Here is a 19,860-nt window from a genome sequence, read left to right as displayed (position 1 = left end):
GAAGAAGGGAAAGACTGAAAATGTGTAATGCCTGAAGTTCCAAAACCTCCCACAAAAGACCACCAGAGTCGTAAGTCAAAGCCAAGCGGCAAGGGTCGTTTATTGCAGGTTCGAACCTGGTCCTCTGCGCACTCGTCGCCGGTGACACAAGAGGCCACGAATAGGGTTGGTATAGCGTTTTTATAGACAGAGACAAATAGCACAGGGGAGGTTTTTTACTTGTGGCGGGAGGAAGAAAGGGGGAAGGGGGTAGGTGAGGAATGTGCTAAGCAGGCAGGTTTACAGAAGCGAGAAATGCCGGTTAGTTTGTATACAATCACTCATTCCATTACATATCAGACTACATTTAGGAAGTTTTACAGCCCATTCTACAGTGGGTTACAATCAGGAAAGGTCTCACAATGCTCGTAGCAAACAGCAAGCAAAACAAACTTCTCAGCAATTGTATTTCTTATCAAAGATCCATAATAAGCAGAAAAGAGAACCTAGCTTTAAACTAAGGTGGGGCTGTCATTTGGATTCAAAGCTGTTCCTTTCATTCCCCCCTTTTCCTTGTGCCTAAAGAGCCAATCTTGGATCTTCAGTTTTTTATTTGTAATGTCTCGAGCGGTTGGTACTGAGTTCGTAAGACCATTAATTGTACAGCATTGAACCTGTCTTGGATAAAATTAATAATTTTGTTTATGATGCAGAGGCCTAACGTGAGAGCGAGAAGTAGAATGGCCAGAGGCCCGAGTAAAGCGGAGAGCAGGATAGTATTATAGACTTTCTGGGTTTTTAAATTAGAAACCTCCCAAGTTAAAGTATAGGGTATGTGGGGGTTGCCTGCAATACTTATGAGTCCGTAGGAGGTGAACAGGAGCACGCTAATGAGTGTTCCTCCGATTATTGTGGGTCCAGAGCTGCTGCAACAGTCTTGGTATGGGACACCCAGGCCTTTGGTCTCAGCTGGTTTTCGGGGTCAGGTTTTCGACGCAGAGTCAATTTTAAAGGATGGGTCTTACTCTGGTCAACCGTCCAGGTGGTGTTGGCTTCCGGCACGAAGTCTTCTCGAACCGCAAAGGGATCAGCTGGTCGGGCGTGGGTGTAATGGATCCAGGTAGCAATCCTATCGACTTTGAGAGCAGTGGGTGTGGTTAGGATCACAATATAGGGTCCCTTCCACCGTGGTTGGAGGGTCTCCTGCTTGTGTTCCCTGCACGTATACCCAATCTCCGGGTCGGTAGTGATGCGGCTCAGGAGGGGGCCCGTTCTCATAAATGGCTTTCAATCTAGGCCAAACTTCCTGGTGGGTGTGCTGGAGTTCCCTCAGGGAAATAAGTTTATGATCATCAGATTCAGTTAACACATTAGACTGTAGGTTGGGAATTATAGGGGGGGGCACTCCATACATGATTTTAAAGGGGGTTAATCTCAGTTTGTAAGGGGAGTTCCGCACCCTGAACAGAGCGTAGGGGAGTAAGACTACCCAATTAGCGCCAGTCTCTATGGTCAATTTAGTTAAGGTCTCTTTTAGAGTTTTATTCATTTTTCTACCTGTCCTGAGCTTTGGGGTTTATATGCACAATGTAGTTTCCAATCAGCCCCAATAAACTGCGCTATCCCTTGTATTACCTTTGAAATGAATGCTGGTCCGTTGTCTGATCCTATTAGGGTAGGGAATCCGTACCTGGGTATGATGTCTTCTAACATTTTCTTTGCTACTATCTGCGCAGTCTCATGCTTGGTGGGGAAGGCCTCTGTCCATCCTGAAAAGGTATTTATAAACACTAACAAATATTTATATTTATATTTTTTAGGCTTTACCTCGGTGAAGTCTACTTCCCAATAGGCTCCCGGCCTGGTTCCGCGGGTTCTGGAGCCAGGGTTTTTCCCGTGGTTGGTGGCGTTAGTTAATTGACAAGCTTTACAGCTAGTAACTATCTGCTCAATTTTTGTCCTGGAGTCTTTAATGGTGATTCTAGCATGTCTTATTAAGTCTTGCATTTTTCTTGTGCCCATATGAGTGGCTCGGTGCATCTTGGATAAGACTTTATTTCCCATTTCTTCTGGGAGGATTATGCTACAGTCTGCTGCTCTCCACCATCCGTTAAGGCACTGAGTTAAAGGTAATTTTTGGATCCAGTTTAGGTCTTCTTTAGTGTAGGCGGGATTTTCTGGTAAACTAGCTGAACCGGGGTCTGGTAGGGTGGTCATTAAAGCACAGTCCACCTGTAAGGCTGCCTCTCAGGCCACCTGGTCAGCCAAATTATTTCCTCTGGCCACCGGTGTGACCAGTTTTTGGTGGCCTGGGCAATGTATGATGGCTAGTCGTTTAGGCAGCCAGAGTGCCTTTAAAAGAGCCAATATTTCTTCTTTGTTTTTGATAGTTTTCCCCTCTACAGTTAACAGTCCCCTCTCTCTGTATATAGCTCCATGTGTGTGGGCCATAGCAAAAGCATATCTGCTATCGGTATACACGTTTAGTTTTTTGTCTTTTCCCAAAGTCATTGCCTTGGTTAAGGCCACAAGTTCAGCTCGTTGGGCAGAGGTGCCAGCTGGCAAAGGCTCTGCCCAAACAGTCTCAGTTTCAGTTGTGACTGCTGCCCCCACGTACCTTTGACTTTGATGTACAAAGCTGCTGCCGTCAGTGAACCAGGTAACCTCGGCGTCTGGCAGCGGGTGATCCTGTAAATCTTCCCGAACTCCATGAACCTGTGCCAATATCTCAGCGCAGTCATGGAGGGGGGTATCCAAGTCCGGGTCTGCCTTCGCGTTGTGGGTCAGGGGATGCGGAGGACGGTTTCCTTCCGTGCATCAGTGAGCCATCGTTGGCCTTTTCTTAACAGATACCCCAAGTAGGTTACCTCGGATCTGCAAATTTGGGCTTTCTTTGCTGAAGCCCGGTACCCCAGGGCACCAAGTGTCCGGAGGAGATTTTTGGTGCCTTGCAAGCAAGCTTCGGCAGTCTCAGCGGCAATTAAAAGATCGTCAACGTACTGCAAGAGAGTCACTTTGGGGTTTTGATTTCGGTACTCACCCAGATCCTCGTGAAGTGCCTCATCGAACAAGGTGGGTGAGTTTTTAAATCCTTGGGGGAGCCGGGTCCAGGTGAGTTGCCCATTTATGCCTCTCTCAGGATTGGACCACTCGAAGGCGAAGAGCTCTTGACTTTTGGGGGCCAGAGGCAGGCTGAAAAAAGCATCTTTTAAATCAAGGACAGTATACCATTGTCTTTCTGGGCTGAGGGCACTTAGGAGGGTATAGGGGTTGGGTACTGTTGGGTGTATGTCCATGACTCGGCGGTTAACTTCTCTCAGATCTTGTACCGGACGATAGTCCGCACTGTTAGGTTTTCGTACAGGCAGCAGGGGGGTGTTCCAGGCTGAATGGCAGGGACGCAAGATGCCTAAGTCTAGGAGGCGACGGATATGTGGCGTGATGCCATTTCTGGCCTCCATTGACATCGGGTATTGTCGGACCCGAACTGGATCTGCCCCCGGTTTCAGCTCTATGAATAGAGCTGGGAGATGTTTAGCCAACCCCATACCCCCGGTTTCAGCCCATGCTCCTGGAAACTGTTGGAGCCAGGGCTCTATGTTTTGACTTTGTGAGGGTGGCCCCTGGTGGAGTCGATATTCATCTTCTAATCTTAGAGTAAGTGTGGTAATGGGCTGGTTGTGAGGGCCAGTCACTTGGGGGCCCCCTGGCGTAAAATGAATTTGGGCCTCCATTTTAGTGAGTAAGTCTCTTCCTAATAAGGGGCATGGGCTGTCGGGGATGACTAGGAAGGAATGGGTGACCTTTTCCATTTCCTAGATCCATAGTCCTCTGGGTGGTCCAGGGATATTTTTTTATTCCGGTAGCCCCTTGGACCCAGGAAGATTTTTTAGAAATTTTTCCATGGGGCCTGATCAAGACCGAATGTTGTGCTCCTGTGTCAACTAGAAATTGAACTGGGTTCCCCTCCACTTGTAGCGTTACCCTAGGTTCGGGGAGGGGATCCGAACCCCGTCCCCCCTATTCTGCATCTTGAGTGAAGAGGGCGGGTGTGGTTTTTGGCTGCCACGGTTTTTGATCATGACGTGGTTTTAAGTTGCCTGTCCTCTGGAGTCTCTTTATTATTAAAGACACGCTGGGCAATGCGGACTAAGTCCTGAATCTGTTTTCCCTCCAGGTCCTCTAGTTTCTGGAGTTTCTTTTTAATATCAGTGGCTGCCTGATTTACAAAGGCCATTACAACAGCAGCTTGATTTTCGGGGGCCTCGGGGTTCATGGGGGTATACTGTCTGAAGGTTTCCATTAATCTTTCTAAATAAGCGGCAGGGCTCTCTGTCTTACCTTGTATCACTGAATACACTTTTGCCAAATTAGTGGGCTTGCGTGCAGCAGCCCGGAGACCCGCCACTAGAGTCTGGCGATAAATGCGTAGCCGTCCCCTACCTTCTGCCGTGTTGTAGTCCCAGCCATCCTGTGGGGGTCGGGTCAAGGGAAAAGCTGCATTAATGAGATCAAGGTTAGCAGTGGGTTGGCCGTCATCTCCAGGAACCAGCTTTCTTGCTTCCAATTGAATTCTTTCTCGCTCCTCAGTGGTGAACAGGATTCGGAGGAGCTGCTGACAATCATCCCAGGTGGGTTGGTGGGTAAACATAACGCTGTCTAAGAGACTTATTAAATCTTTAGGGTTGTCAGAAAATCGGGCATTCTGGGTTTTCCAGTTATATAGGTCACTGGTAGAGAAGGACCAGTATTGAAGTCGGGGTTCCCCGTCTCATCGGGAGGCCCTATTTCCCGTAAGGGTAAAGCTACGGTGGAGTCAGGAAGGCGGAGTCCTGGCTCATGTGGGGCCCGCCTACGGGTATGTCCGGCAGCCCTTGGACTTTGCCCCCACTAGGCTTGGGCGCGGGTTGAGCCTCCCTATTCTCTAGTTCTCCTATGGGCTGGGCTACGGGAGGCTCTGCCGGCGCAGCAGGGATAGGGGCAGCTTTCGGAATAAGAGGAGGAATCTGGTAAGGGGGAGGGTCAAGGGAAAGTAAATCTTGGTTGTCGGGGAGAACAGGGGGTGCAGTTGGAGTTGGCGGCTTGGGAGGGTTGATAGGTTTAGCCGCTAGGATTTGGCATGACTCTGCTATTAAGGAAGAGGCCATCCAAGGAGGTGGGTTTTCTACTAAATCTTGCCACACCAGAATATAGGGAATCTGATCCGAGTGACCTTCTTTCCCTGGTAGGAAAATTTTTTATTTTACTTTAAGGACCACAGGGAGGCAGAAGGTTCCCTCTGTAGGCCAATTGACCCCAAAGGTGGGCCATGCAGAGCGGCAATAGGTGATCAACTTCCTTTTGCGAATGTCTAGGCTTAAGTTGTGTCCTCTAGCTTTTACATCCCTGAAGTTGGTGAGAAGGAGGGAGAGAGGGGTGCTCTGCGTTTGGCCCATGTTATGATTCTGAGGAAGAGGAGAAGGGAAGGGGGCGGCACGGAGGGGGCCCTGAAGCGGCTGAAATCAGCGATGGAGTTTGCACAGGCGACCTCCGAGGGTGAGACCCCTGACGGCCTGGCTGGGCCCCGGGGGGAGGGGCGGGAGGGAAAGCCGCAGGCAGCTGAGGAAGGAGGAAAGAGGAACAAAGGATGGAATAATTAATTCTGATCAGCCGAAAAAACACTTAATTCCAATAAAACATCCGACGCACGAAAGAAAAACAAGAGCCAACAAGAATCTCTGACAGTGGTTTCAACTTTCTGGGGCCGCCTCGGCCAGCCCAACAGAAAGGGTTATGGCTAGGACGGCGGTTATTACAAGGGCCCAGGGGTGACAATACATTTAGACTGACATAGAAGCACTCGCTTACTCGCCCGTCCGCGTCCCTCGCGGGAACTTAGGTGCCTCTTAGCATGGGCGGGCAGGTATAAACCCCCTGCTTGGATCAAAATAAATTTTGACCGCCTTAAGCCGTATGAGGATCACCGCGGAAATCGGGTTAGAGCCCACTCGAATCCCGTAGCTTATGCCGTGGGACTACACATAGGGTAAGTCAGGCGCATGCCCCTGACTCCCAACAATCATTCCAGTCGATTTAACAGACAGACACACAGACACACATCACATCAAAATACGGGTAACAATTGGCATGCCTAGATGGTTTTTTTCTTTTTAGACGCCTAGAGATATTTCTTAGCACTCTGGAAGTTCATAGAGAAAATGAAAGTATTTAGTTCGCAGGCGCGTTGGGCATAAGCAGCCCACAGAAAAGAATCCTGATGGGCCAAAAAGGCCCCCCGATGGACCAGGAAGGTCCCCTGATGGACCAAGAAGGTCCCCAGATGGGCCAAGAAGGCCCCCAGATGGGCCAAGAAGGCCCCCAGATGGACCAAGAAGGTCCCCAGATGGGCCAAGAAGGCCCCCAGATGTCAGTGGACGTCTCCAACTGACCCCGGCTGGGTGCCCTATAGCGCGTCCGCCAGGGTCACACCAGCTTCCAGACAGAACCGGTTCTCCAGAGAAGAAACACAGATCAGAGAGAAAAGGAAGAACGTTAGAGCCGGCTTACTTACCGATCGGAATCAAATACGACCCGTTGACCAGAAGTCTGGTGGGCTCGGGGGAGATCTCGGTGGAACCTCCAAATGTAATGCCTGAAGTTCCAAAACCTCCCACAAAAGACCACCAGAGTCGTAAGTCAAAGCCAAGCGGCAAGGGTCGTTTATTGCAGGTTCGAACCTGGTCCTCTGCGCACTCGTCGCCGGTGACACAAGAGGCCACGAATAGGGTTGGTATAGCGTTTTTATAGACAGAGACAAATAGCACAGGGGAGGTTTTTTACTTGTGGCGGGAGGAAGAAAGGGGGAAGGGGGTAGGTGAGGAATGTGCTAAGCAGGCAGGTTTACAGAAGCGAGAAATGCCGGTTAGTTTGTATACAATCACTCATTCCATTACATATCAGACTACATTTAGGAAGTTTTACAGCCCATTCTACAGTGGGTTACAATCAGGAAAGGTCTCACAATGCTCGTAGCAAACAGCAAGCAAAACAAACTTCTCAGCAATTGTATTTCTTATCAAAGATCCATAATAAGCAGAAAAGAGAACCTAGCTTTAAACTAAGGTGGGGCTGTCATTTGGATTCAAAGCTGTTCCTTTCAAATGCAAAGCCCCTGCCCATTTTTTTCTGCAGATAAAGAGTGGAATCTAGAGTTGATGCCCACAGTTATTAAAGCATTTGGGAGTGGAGGGGTGCCTGGGTGGCTCAGTCAGTGGAGGGTTTTGCTCTTGGTTTTAGCTCAGGTCATAATCTCGAGGTTGATGGGTTTGAGCCTCATGTTGGTTTCCATGCTGAGGGTGCAGAGCCTACTTGAAATTCTCTCTCTCTGTCCCCCAAAGTTAATAAATAAACTTAAAAAAAAAAAGCATTTGGGAGTAGGAATGTCATTGATGTGTCAGAGCCTAGTTAGTGGTTGAAACAAAAATGCTTTGCATAATAATACAAAGGAAATCGAGTTTATTAGGGAAATCTAGAGGAGGAAGGTATCTAAAGAGGAGAAGCAGGAAGTGTGGAATCAGAAAAGGAATACGAAAACATGGCAGGAGGCCAGAGCCTTTGGAGATGAAGGTGCTCTGGGCAAAATTCCAGGCATTGGTGTGGCCAGCAGACTTTAAGAAGGAAGGACATCTAAAGTTCAGCTTTCAGTTGTTTGCCAGGTGCCACTGTCTTGTAGTCTCATCCTTCAGACACATTATTCCAGAAGTCCGAAAAGCTGCCGCACATATCTGAGGATAAATAAAAATGATTTTCTCTGCTCGTAAAGGGGAAGAGAAATATTCCTTGAATATTTCCTTGAAACTCCTTGAAAAGGTCTCTTTAGAATCAAAACAGTCCTTGATTCTCTCCTCAAATGTTTGGAAAGATAGATAAATCTCTCCAGGGCTAGACAAGCCCCATCTCCTGTTTCCCTATGCAAAGATGTCTCCAAAGTCTGAGCTTCATACCCCCTTGAAAGATTCACATACAACTCTGAATTAATCTAGCAGACTATCTTGAGTAACTCTTTGTCTCTCAAGTAGATAAGTTTAATTATTCTTTCTTCTGCTTTATGCAATTAATTGTGTGAAATTTTATCCTGACTTCAGAGTTACTCACAGGCTACCTACGTGCATGTACTACTCTGTTGGCTTACAGAGTAGTAAATTAAATTCTTGTACTCAATTCCAATGCGTGTGTTTGGCAGTGGGAGCACATCCCAAATACCAAGCAATTCTCAGACACCAGCAGGATGTCCCAAGAATTTAACTCAGTTCTGACACTACAGAACTGAGTTCAGTACAGTACAGAGTTCAGTTCTACAAGACTGCTCCCTACTGCCCCCCCCCCCATTTCAGACACCAGCCAGTCAGAAGCCCAGACTATATTACCTGTGCTTCTAACTGTCTAGCTATAAATCAGATTCCCATAACCTCCTCCTTGGGTTTGATTGATTTATTAGAGATAGAAGAAATATTAAAGTAAGATATGAGAAGGGGAGCCTGTGTGGCTCAGTCGGTTGAACGTCCGACTTTAGCTCATGTCATGATCTTGCAGTTCATGAGTTCGAGCCTCATATTGGGCTCTGTGCTGACAGCTCGGAGTCTGGAGCCTAATTCAGATTCTGTGTCTCCCTCTCTCTGCCTTTCCCCAGCTCCTGCTTTGTCTCTCTATCTCTCAAAAATAAAAACATTAAAAAAAATTTTTTTAAGTAAGGTGTGGGGAAAAGGCTTGGGGTTTCCATGCCCTCTCCAAGCATGCCACTCTCTCCAATCTCCACATGTTCACCAACCTAGAAACTCTCCAAATACCATCCATTTGGGGTTTTGTGGAGGCTTTATTAAACAGCCATGATTTATTAAATCATTGGCCATTGGTATTGATTCAAACTCCATCCCCTACCTCCTTTCCCCTCTCTAGAGGAGGTGGTTGGGGTGGGACCAAATTCCAAACTTGTAATCACATCATTGACTCCATTGGCTACCAGCCCCCATCATTATGTGCTTTCCAAAAGTCACCTCATTAACATAACAAAGACACCCATATCACTCTCCACAGTTAACAAAATTCCAAGGGTTTGAGGAGCTGCTTGAACCAGGAGCAGTGGACAAAGACCAAATATATATAAGAAATATATATTAAGAAATATATATTTGGTCATCTGAATGACAGTATCACAGTATCACAAGTCCTAAATCAGTTTTCTTTCTTTTCTACACTGATGTGGAGACGTCTCTCTTATTCAGAGGCCTTTTATTTCCCTAACACATGCAAAAGTCTTACTTTATGCTTTAGAAGGAAATTAAGAAAAAAGAGATGTAACTTATGTAACTTCTTTAGACAAAGCTCTAAAGAAGAGATATGACATCTATACACAAATAATTTATCAAAAGCAAAAGTTTAGAGCCAAAGAAGACAAGGAGAGATGTGGTACTTCCTCCCCCACACCCACTATCACCCCAAAACAGATGCAGGATCTTCGTACCTCAGTTGAGGTCTGGGACAAACACATAAACTAATACTTAACCTAATTGGGATTATCCTGTATGGGTTGTTTTGATTTCAACTCCTTTTTTTTTTTTTTTTTTTTTTTTAACTCAGCTCCATACCCAACATGGGGCTCAAACTCATGAACCCAAGATCAAGAGTTGCATGCTCCACCGACTGAGCCAGTAGGTGCCCTGCTGATCTTTTTAAAAAATAGAACATTTGTGTAACATTTCTCATGTTATGGAACATTTTTAAAAACCTCAGCTTTCGGATGCCTCGGTGGCTCAGTCTGTTAAGTTTCTGACTGCAGCTCAGGTCATGGTCTCACAGTTCACGAGTTTGAGCCCCACATCAGGCTCTGGGCTGACAGCTCAGAAACTGGAGCCTGCTTCGGATTCTGTGTCTCCCTCTCTCCTTCTGCCTTTCCCCTTCTCGAACTCTGTCTCTCTCTCAAAAATAAACATTAAAAAAAAAAATCTGCTTCGATGACTGTATGATAGCATTGAATGGATACCTAAACATTTATTTAATAAATTTCCTCTTTATGTTATCATAGATAACATTTCAATGAGTAGCTCTGGTTTTTGTTTATTTTGTATTTTTCTTATATTTTTATTTGAATGTAATTTCAAAGTTCCAAAAAATTTGCCAGAATAGTGCAAAAATCACCCATATACCCTTTACCTAGATTCACCTATCATTAACATCTTGTCTCGTTTACTCTACCATTTGCTTTTTGTGGGTTGGGGGGACTTTTTCTCTACCAACTTAGGTCACATTGGGGTTGTGGGGGCCTGTGAATTAATTGACAGTAGTCGAGTTCACAGGAGAAAGGACAAGATTTATTTATATACATGTGGGAGCATTCATAATAGTTTATATAGCAGTTTAGTAGGGGGAAAAGGTGTGGGTAGTTAAGAGTTTCAGTGAGAATGTATGCAGACTTTTTCCTCCCAATGTTAATGGACCATTTCCTTCCTGGCTGGAAACTCCCCTGGAGGGCAATTTATGGCAGCTGAATTCTCAACTACTGGTTCTGAGAGTCTGTTTACTCACAAACAGGAAAATTCCTTAAAGGGGGGTTAATGGCAGCTGTATATTCTGGGGGCTCTGCTTTAGTTAGCTAAGGAAATTTCAGATAAGATTTCCTTATGCATCTTTTGTAGCTCAAATGTTTCTCATTTAAAGTAATCTTTATGGTATTCTGGTGGTATTTATGGTATTCTGGTTATTGGTACTTTCATCTCTCTCCATGTATATGTATCTTCAATATATATACATATATATGTGTAATATATATTTATTTGTATTTACTTGTATAAAAAGGAAGCAAAATATGCCACCCCAAAATATGCCTCCTTAGCATATTTATTATTTTAAGTTGGTAATTTTTAAGAAACTGCAGACACAAGAGAAACTCTGAGAACCCAGTGGAAGTGATCTTTTTGTAAGAAACATGTACATTTATTTATAGGAGACATCTCCATTTCTGTAAGGGTTTCTCCCTGAGTGTACCAGGATGAAGAAGAAACTGTATAGTTTCTTAGTCTCTAGAAACTGTTACCCGTGGAGAAAGCATGGAATTACATCTACATTACAACCTTACTTTTTATTTTCTGTGCTTTTCTTGGTAACCTCCCATAACTGGCTCCCCACCCCCAACCTCTTCTTTTGTCTTTAGCTGAGGATGGTATTTAAGGAGATGCCTTTGGCCATTTGGGTGAGTTACTCAGTTTTCTTGTGTCTCTCCCATGTATACAGGAGGTATACATTCTATTGCACTTTTGCTTGTTTTTGTCCTGTTGGTCTGTCTTATATCAACTTAATTTTAGACCAAAGAACCTAGACAGGAAGAAGGGAAAACTTTTTTGCCCCCACAGACGGTGACCACGAAGGACTGGCTTGACTTTGCTTCCTCTGAGGCTGCAGCAGTTAAGTGATTCTGTGACCTCTGACAGGAGCCAGCAGAAGGTAAGAATTCCTATCATGTCAGTCTCCCAGTTCTCTGCCTGCTGGGTCTGATGAAAGCAAGCATGGTAAGGGAATTTTTCTTTTTCTAAATGTATATCAGCAGGAGGAAATATGTCTGGAACTAGTTCCTTTGGTATAGTGATTCTGGTAAAGAATTGTTGTGGAGCAACCTGATTGGGTGGAGGCTGGCCGTGTGGGCGGTGAAAGAATTCACCCAAGGCAGAACAAAGGAGATAGAAGTTTTGAATATACTGTCAGGGAGCAGCAGGCAGGAGAGCAAAGGAGAGACTGCCAAGAGGCAATGATGGGGGGCTATAGTTAGGGAGGAAGTGAAGAGTTATGGGAATATATGGAATTTTCCTTTTTTTGGTAACTGTGCCCAGTTGTAAGAATCCTATTGGTCAGCTAGGGCTTATAGATATTTTGAATGAGCCCATTTGCATTCAGCTGGGTGGTCACTGTGGGCCCTTTTACCATACTTAGGGTGCCATTGCTCAAGCCTATTTCCTAAAAGTGGCCTCTGCATTGGTAAAGAGTACTCTTGTTTTTTACTGATCCTTTCCTTCCCAGAGATAATCACAATTTTTCTTTGTTTCTGTCTGCTGTGTCATTTGTTATCTTGTTCTATGTCCTAAGAGTGTGGCTTTGTGACCAGTGAGAATATTCTGTCTGGTCTCCCAGGCAGAAGGTGCACTTACTGGTGTGCATTTTGATGGCCAGTTGAATAACAGGGGTTCTGAGCCACAAAGTCACAAGCAGCATTCTCTTTGTCTAACTGTGCCAGCTCTCAGGGGAGTTTGTTATTGGAAGTCCTGGCCCATAAGGGGCTTTTGCCTTCTCAACCTCCATTGTTCTGTTAGTGCTGAAAAAAATCCCATTATAGTAGCACCTACCTGCTATCACAGATTACTAGGACTGTGTCTGGAGGTATCTCATGTTCTTGTAGGAAACCAGAAACAATATTTTCACCACACCATTCTTACCACTTATAACAATGAAGGCCTTTGCTTTCTTAGACTACCTTTGGGAGTAAGCTTTCTGGTTCTAAGAAGGTCTGCATTTTTTTGCACCCTCTTGTGGGGTGGCTCTTTCATCTCTGGTTAAGCCATAAAAGTGCTCAATGGTTTGAGTTGCTGTTAAGATTAATAGACCCTCATTAACTGCCAGATAATGAATTCTTTGACTTGGACAAAGTTCTATATTTGAATTTTTTTTTTTTAAAAGCAAGCTCTTCCCCTAAACAATTGTCTTATTGGTACCTGTAGAAAGACCACATTAAAAAGTGGACACAAAGAGGTATAATGGCTAGCCTTAAAGACTCTTCACAACGTGAAAGAACAGAAATTAGACTTAAGGAAAAAATAATATCCACATCAAGCATAAATTCCTTTCCCTCAAACCTGGCCCCATCTGCCTGTTTTTATTACGGAAGCTGGTCTGGATCACCTGGCAGAAGAACCAAGCGGCACTCGGAGATCTTGGAAGGAAGGAGGTTTATTTTACACCCGTGGGCTCAGAGGAGATTATTTTCCAGAGATCTGAGCGTCGAATGCAGGTGGGAAGGGTAATTTATAGCATCATCTTCCGCATTCCTGAAGGCTTTTGTGCCGGCGCACGCACAGCTAACAGGACAGGAAGAACCCGGAAGAGGAGTCTCTAAGCTGAGAATTAGAGCTTGTTTTAGTTCCGTGGGCCATTTTATGGTGCAGAACTTTACTTATTTTCCCAACAGTAGTAATTTGGCGCCTGAGGCAAGCAGGGTGGGAACAAAAATCTGCAAGGGAAGTCTTCAGGCAGGGATTGAAATTCCCTTATCGGTCCTGTTGGCCACCATATAACAGATTTTTCCCTAATGGTTTAACTTCCCTTTCCTTACAAGATTTATAAAGAACACTCTAGCCTAATCTCTGAGACCAAAGTATACATGTTATTAAGATAAATGCTGAAAGGTAGAAAGTGAATTTACCAGAAGCACCTGGGACAGGCAGTAGGGCTTACTTTGCTATTTCTTCACACTCCTACTTTTCAGGGCCCTGTAAACAACCAGCTTCAGATTTTCCTATGCAATCTCCTTTGTGGATCTATCCTAGACCCTCCACCCAAAGAACTCTTATCCCCTGTATAGCAACAGATCTTTTAAGTTATAAAGCCCTTCTACCTCCATTTTTAGAATATCTTACAAAATTTAGACAGGAGTTAGAAAGTTAGTAGTCATTCACAACCCACCTCACAGAGGAACAAATGACCAAAATTACTCCCAGGCCCTCAAAAAAATTATCAGCTGAAGTCCAATGTTTAGAGGCTGATAAAAGGCCAAGGTTGAACTGTATACTCAGAAAGAAGGCTTTTGTTAAAATATTTATACGGAGTTTACAAAGGCATAATTATTTTGATTCCCATCTTTAAAAAAATTTTTTTTTAATATTTATTTATTTTTGACAGAGAGAGACAGAGCATGAGCGGGGGAGGGGCAGAGAGAGAGACACATAGAATCCAAAGCAGGCTCCAGGCCCTGAGCTGTCAGCGCAGAGCCTGACACAGGGCTCGAACTCACAGACCGCGAGATCATGACCTGAGCCGAAGTCGGATGCTCAACCGACTGAGCCACCTAGGCGCCCCTATTTTGATTCCTATCTTAGTTAGAAATCTCCCTGATATAAAGAAGCAAGTTTTTTTTTAAATTTTCTAAATGTTTATTTATTTTTCAGAGAGAGAGAGAGAGAGAGACACAGAGTGTGAGTGGGGGAGGGGCAGAGAGAGAGGGAGACACAGACTCTGAAGCAGGCTCCAGGCTCCACGCTCCAAGCTGTTAGCACAGAACCCAGTGTAGGGATTGAACCCAAGGAACTGTGAGATCATGACCGGAGTCGAAGTCAGACATGTAACTGACTGAGCCACCCATGTGCCCCTAAAGAAAGAAGCAAGTATAGTTGAAAAGATGATCATGTCCTTGATATTCAGACTGTAATCCATTTTTTTTTTAAGTTTATTTATTTTGAGAAAGAGTGTGTGCACATGCGTGTGGGAGCAGGAGAGGGGCAGAAAGAAAGGGAGAGAAACAATCCTAAGCAGGTTCCACATTGTTAGCACAGAGCCGGATGTGGGGCTTGAACCCATGAACCATGAGATCATGACCAGAGCTAAAATCAAGAATTGGATGTTTAACCGACTGAGCCACAGAGGCACCCCTGTAATTCAGTTTTTTAGGACAATTAAAACAACTGTTTTTGTCTTGCAACTCTCTACAAAGCCAGAATGTGACTCTAGAAGCAGTTCATATCCCACCTATCTTTACCAAATCCCAGACCTTGTACATTCATCTCAAAATGCTTGCAGATATTGGGACGTTGGAAATGGAATTTTCCTGCACTTCAGAAAAAGGAAGGGCATATTTAAATTACACTAGACCGCTGATAATAGGCAAATATGCCCCCAAAACTTCCACTTGGGAGAAAACTTGTATACTTTCTCTGTGCCTTTGCGATGTAGATTTTTTATGCCCTTTTTCTTTAGGACCTAAGAGCCATTCTTTGAAATGCAAACTTTAGGGAGAAATTTCTCATTAGTAGGGTTATTAAAGACAGAGAGAGAGAGAGAGAGAGAGAGAGAGAGAGAGAGGGAGGGAGGGAGGAAGGGAGGGAGGGAGTGTATTTGGAAATTAGGCAAATGAAAAATCTTCTCCACAAATATTGGTAACTGTAAGGTCCATGGTTGTGTCTGTGTATGTTTATGTGTATCTATGAATGTATATTGTAGATGTGTGATAGTTTTCTACCTCCAGATGGTATTGCCAGAATTAATTTGTGAAAGAGCTCTATGTAGTTGGCTTAAACAAACAAGTGCTTATATATATTTAGTGTTTATAAAAATTCTGAAAAAAAATGTAACTGAATAACAGAAACTAACCTGGATGCTTTTCAAGTTCACCTGATCTAGGATAATCTTTGGTAAATAAAAGCTACTTGAAATGTATTGGTTTAATTAAAATAGACATGTTTTCAGAGTTACAACATTAAATGTAATGTAGATAGACAACTACCTGGGTTTACTAATCAAATTTATATTATCTTTGTTACAAAATTCGTCAGCAAGACATGAAATTTTCATAACTAATCTGAACATAATTAAGAACAAGTGAATTAAATAAGTGTAAGTGAGGTTAAAGTTTATAGATGATTTTTTCAGCAATATTTTTGTCTACTTAAATGGTTTCCCCAAATATTTTTGGTAACTTAAAACCTTAGAGTTTTACTAAGTTAAATTAGATGATGGAAATTCATTAAATATGTAGATCATTTCCAAATAAGATAAAATACTGAAACATTAATTATTGAACATAGGTTTTGATGTGAAAACGTTGGGGTTTGGAGCAAATGGTCATGAAAGAATTATTGAGGCCTGTTTGGTGCAAAAAGGTGGTCTTATTAAAGCGCGGGGCAGAACCCGTGGGCAGAAAGAGCTGCGCTGGGGTTGTGAGGAGTAGCTGATTATGTACTTTCAAGTTGGGAGAGGGTTAGGGATAGAAAAAATCTCTAAGGAATTTGGAAGCAAGGTTTCCAGGACCTTGCAAGGCTAGCTGTTGTTGGGATGAAGTTATTTACTATTCTTTAGTAAAACCTTAGTCATGAGACCCTTCAGATGTTTATCAGTGGGCCATATGTTTGAAGGATGATTGCTAGCATACATCTTGGTGGGTAGAGATAAAGGAAGTTGCCAAAGGAATGTTTATATGTTAAAGGAGACTTACAGGATCCTGGAGGTCAGGCTCAGGCTTATTTTAGGCTAAAGTATTAACATGGAGGCAGTCGAGTTCCTAGAGGAAGGTCACTGTAAGTTGTAAGGAAATTTAATTTTTTCTATATTTCTTTTGCCTTTGTTCTCTACATCAGGTTTATCTACTATTATCTTCTTATAACAGAAAAACTAAAAACGCTTGGGTTTGTTAGTAAACATGTCTTGTGCCACTTAGAAAGATTGTACTATTAAAGGGGGCACATGCCTCTAGAAAGTATGATATGTATTCATAAATTTGCCAATCTAAAGAATGCCAGTGTAACAGGCAGTTTACAATTTCTTCTTAGTTTTTACTAAAAACTAAAGTCTCTAAGGGTTAAGAATTCTAATGTATGCAATTAAAACTGCTAGAAATCATAAGGGACACATTTCTATATGCAAAGAAAGTAAGATGTATGCTTTTATTAAGAAAAAGTATGAAGAACAGAGTTGCATTTTTGTTGAGGGAAAAGAAAGTAATTTTGTCCTAAAGCAAAGCCGATTATCTCTAATGAGAAAGAGAACAAGGGACCAACTAAAATAGACATAGAAAGTTGTGGAAGGTTTATGAAAAAGGAATTTTGGCAAAGGAGTTTTATGTGTGATCAAAGTGGATAAGATTGAATTAATTTGTTCTAAGTTTTAAAAACAAGCCTTAATATCAATAATGAAGTTATATAAAACTGGAACTTAATTTTCTTTCATCTATTAAAAATGCAAAGTTTGTGTGAATTATTGGTCCGCTCCTGATAAGAGGTTGTAAAGGGTCTTTCCTTACCTTCTGGGTGATTGCCTAGAACAAAGAATTTGTATCTATTAAAGTGATTTCCTGTGTTTCATGTTGTTTTTGTTGGGTTTTTGATTACTAAAGTAAACCTAGTCTTCTTGGTATTAAAAGAGCTAAGTTTTGCTCAGAACTGTGTAGCCTTTGAAGACTTTGTCACTTGGTTAAGTAGAGAACTAAGTATTTCACAGTGACCTATGATGATCCTGTTCAGTCAAGTGTCCAAACATTTTGATACGTTTGAAGTTTCCAAGATCAAATTCTTTTTTAAAAATTTTTATTAAGTTTTTAATTTTAATTTAAGTATAGTTAACATACAGTGTAATATTAGTTTCAGGTATACAGTACAGTGATTCAACAATTCTATACATTATTCAGTGCTCATTATGATAAATGTATTCTTTAATCCCCATCACCTATTTTACCCATCCCCCCACCTACTGCCCCTCTGGTAACCATCAGTTTGTTCTCTATAGTTAAGAGTCTGTTTCTTGGTTTGTCTCTGTCTCTCCCTCTCTTTTCCTTAGTTTTGTTTCTTAAATTCCACATATGAGTGAAATCATATGGTATTTGTCATCCTCTGACTGACTTATTTCACTTAGGATTGTACTTTCTAGCTCTTTCCATGTTGTTGCAAATGGCAAGGTTTCACTTTTTATGGCTGAATAATATTCCATTATAAATATATATCCATTTTTATCCATTTATCTTTATCCCTTCATCCATCGATGGACACTTAGGCTGCTTCTGTAATTTGGCTATTGTAAATAATGCTCCAAATAAACATAGGGGTATATATACCCTTTCAAATTAGTGTTTTTGTATTCTTTGAGTAAGTACTTGGTAGTGTGATTATGGGATCGTAGGGTAGTTCTATTTTTTAATTGTTTGAGGAAACTCCATACTGTTTTTTATAGTGGCTATCTATACCAGTTTGCATTCTCACTAGCCAGTGCACAAGGGTTCCTTTTTCTTCACATCCTCACCAACACTTGTGGTTTCTTCAAAATCAAATTCATTTTCATAAAGTTTATTTTTATTTATTTGGAAAGACAGATAGAGAGTGTGTAGGGGAGGGGCAGAAAGAGAGGGAGACAGAATCAAGCAGGCTTCATGCTGTCAGCACAGAGCCTGATATGGGGCTCGAACTCACAAACCGTGAGATCATGACCTGAGCTGAAATCAAGAATCAGACGCTCAACTGACTGAGCCACCCAGGCACCCCTCAAAGTCAAATTCTTAATGAAGTACTTTTGATCTGGAAGAAACTTTGGGATATTTTAGAAGGTTCCAAGAAGCTCTTAAAAGATTTGTTACCTAATTAGGCTTATTTACTATATTAAATTACATGGGAAGTATTGTCAAATAAGTGATGCTAAGCCTTCTTAGGTTATATTTGTGAAGATATGTTATTAATATAAATGTTCTAGAAAATGTATGAAGTTTTTAAAAATCTTGTTTGTCTTGGTATAATGTTAGCACTTGTAATTCTAGTTATTATCTTGAAGTGTTGTTTGTCACAGAAGTAACCAAATTTCCTTGTTAATTGCATCAGAGTGAATTCTCAGCATTTCTTTAACCTTGGGCATTTTTAAGTCTTTTGTCATTTATAGACAGTTATTGTTTTACTCTGATAATTTTGCAAGTGTGTTTTATCTTCAGATATTGATGGAAAGGACTTTTGAGGAATACAAGGTTCTGATAACCTTAAGATCACAAAAGTGAACTGGGGAAGAATTTCTGGAACTAGTGGAAAAACTAGATTCAGGCAAAAAAGAATTAATAACATGGGACTGAATGAACTGAAGAGGATAATTATATTTTTTATGTTTTGGGGTTCTTTTGTTTCAAATATTGCTGATTTTTAAAGATGTTTTGTTTTTCCAGATTTAAGGAAACTTTTTTTCTTAAGCTAACTATAATTTATAGCAATTTGATAAAATATACCTTTGTGAACAAACTGAAACATTTATATTTTTCTCCCTACCCAACCCCTCCAGAATTCAGAAACTCGCAGTGAGCATTCTTACATTTTTTATGGCAATTTATTTATTTGCATAAGTTCAATAATAATGTTCTCCTATAACAGGATACAATTGTAAACATTAGTTATATTACCATGGCTTTGACTGGAATGTCATATTTGAGAGAGATACACATAGACTCAGGTATGACCAGACAGTTTTAAGGAAATAAGGTTGACTTTACGGAACTAATAAAGCCCCTTGGAAAAACTGCCTGGTACCTTGTTTGTACAGAGTTTCCAGCAGCCTTACCAGGTGAGTAAGGATTGTCACTTTCTGGCAAATGCAGGAACCTTAGGATATTTTGTGGACCTTGAGAAGAGGAATTTACCCAGATCTATAGGTATTACAAGGCGAATCTGATGGCAAATCTTTGGCTTTGCTTTCTGGCCTGGAGAAGCTTTTAAAAGTTCAATATAAGACTCCTTAAGAAATGTTCCAGCTAAGATTTAAAAAGAGCCTACATGGCCAACCACTATTCTTGCCATGCTTATGTAAATAATCAGGCCAAGTTTATTGAAACCAGACTTATTTTGCAAAAAAATTAGCCATAATTTGGCTACCTCTGGTGGAAATGAGGGTAATTTTAGAGAGAAAAAGTAAGTTTCAGTAACATACTTTTATGGATATTAGATTCTAGTTCTGATTCATTGTCTTTGAGGGCTTGTTGTTTGCCTACAAACTGGACTGGATCCTAAATTCTTCTGGTTTCCTCAAATATCAGACTGTGACTCTCCAATTAACATTTCCAGTTTTCTTGCATCCTTTTGATTTGGAATCATTGAGAACTAAAACTGCCCCTTTTTTCTGAAGTCCTAAAAACTA

General features: G+C 42.2%; 1 protein-coding gene across 1 annotated transcript; it reads right to left on the bottom strand.

Moving 5' to 3' along the window:
• Positions 1-1,803: 1,803 nt before the first annotated feature.
• Positions 1,804-4,794, bottom strand: LOC128777288 (uncharacterized). The gene is made up of 2 exons (XM_053903669.1): positions 4,423-4,794; positions 1,804-2,744 (listed from the first exon to the last, which is right to left on the bottom strand). Exons 1-2 carry the CDS (start codon positions 4,628-4,630, stop codon positions 2,227-2,229), a joined length of 726 nt encoding a protein of 241 aa, XP_053759644.1. The 5' UTR covers positions 4,631-4,794; the 3' UTR covers positions 1,804-2,226.
• Between the last annotated feature and the right edge of the window lie 15,066 nt (positions 4,795-19,860).

The sequence above is a fragment of the Panthera pardus genome, unplaced genomic scaffold (assembly GCF_024362965.1).
Source record: "Panthera pardus isolate Hobbes unplaced genomic scaffold, ASM2436296v1 HiC_scaffold_16, whole genome shotgun sequence".
Taxonomy (NCBI): Eukaryota; Metazoa; Chordata; class Mammalia; order Carnivora; family Felidae; genus Panthera; species Panthera pardus.
Note: the sequence above shows the minus strand (reverse complement) of the source record. Positions and strands in the feature narration are given on the sequence as shown.

Bases quoted from the DNA above. Each gene is read 5' to 3' on its own strand.
- LOC128777288 (XM_053903669.1), bottom strand. From the start codon at position 4,630: ATGTTTACCCACCAACCCACCTGGGATGATTGTCAGCAGCTCCTCCGA. The intron at 2,745-4,422 runs GTAGGGGACGGC...ACGCGAAGGCAG, and splicing joins GGACTACAACACGGCAGAAG to ACCCGGACTTGGATACCCCC.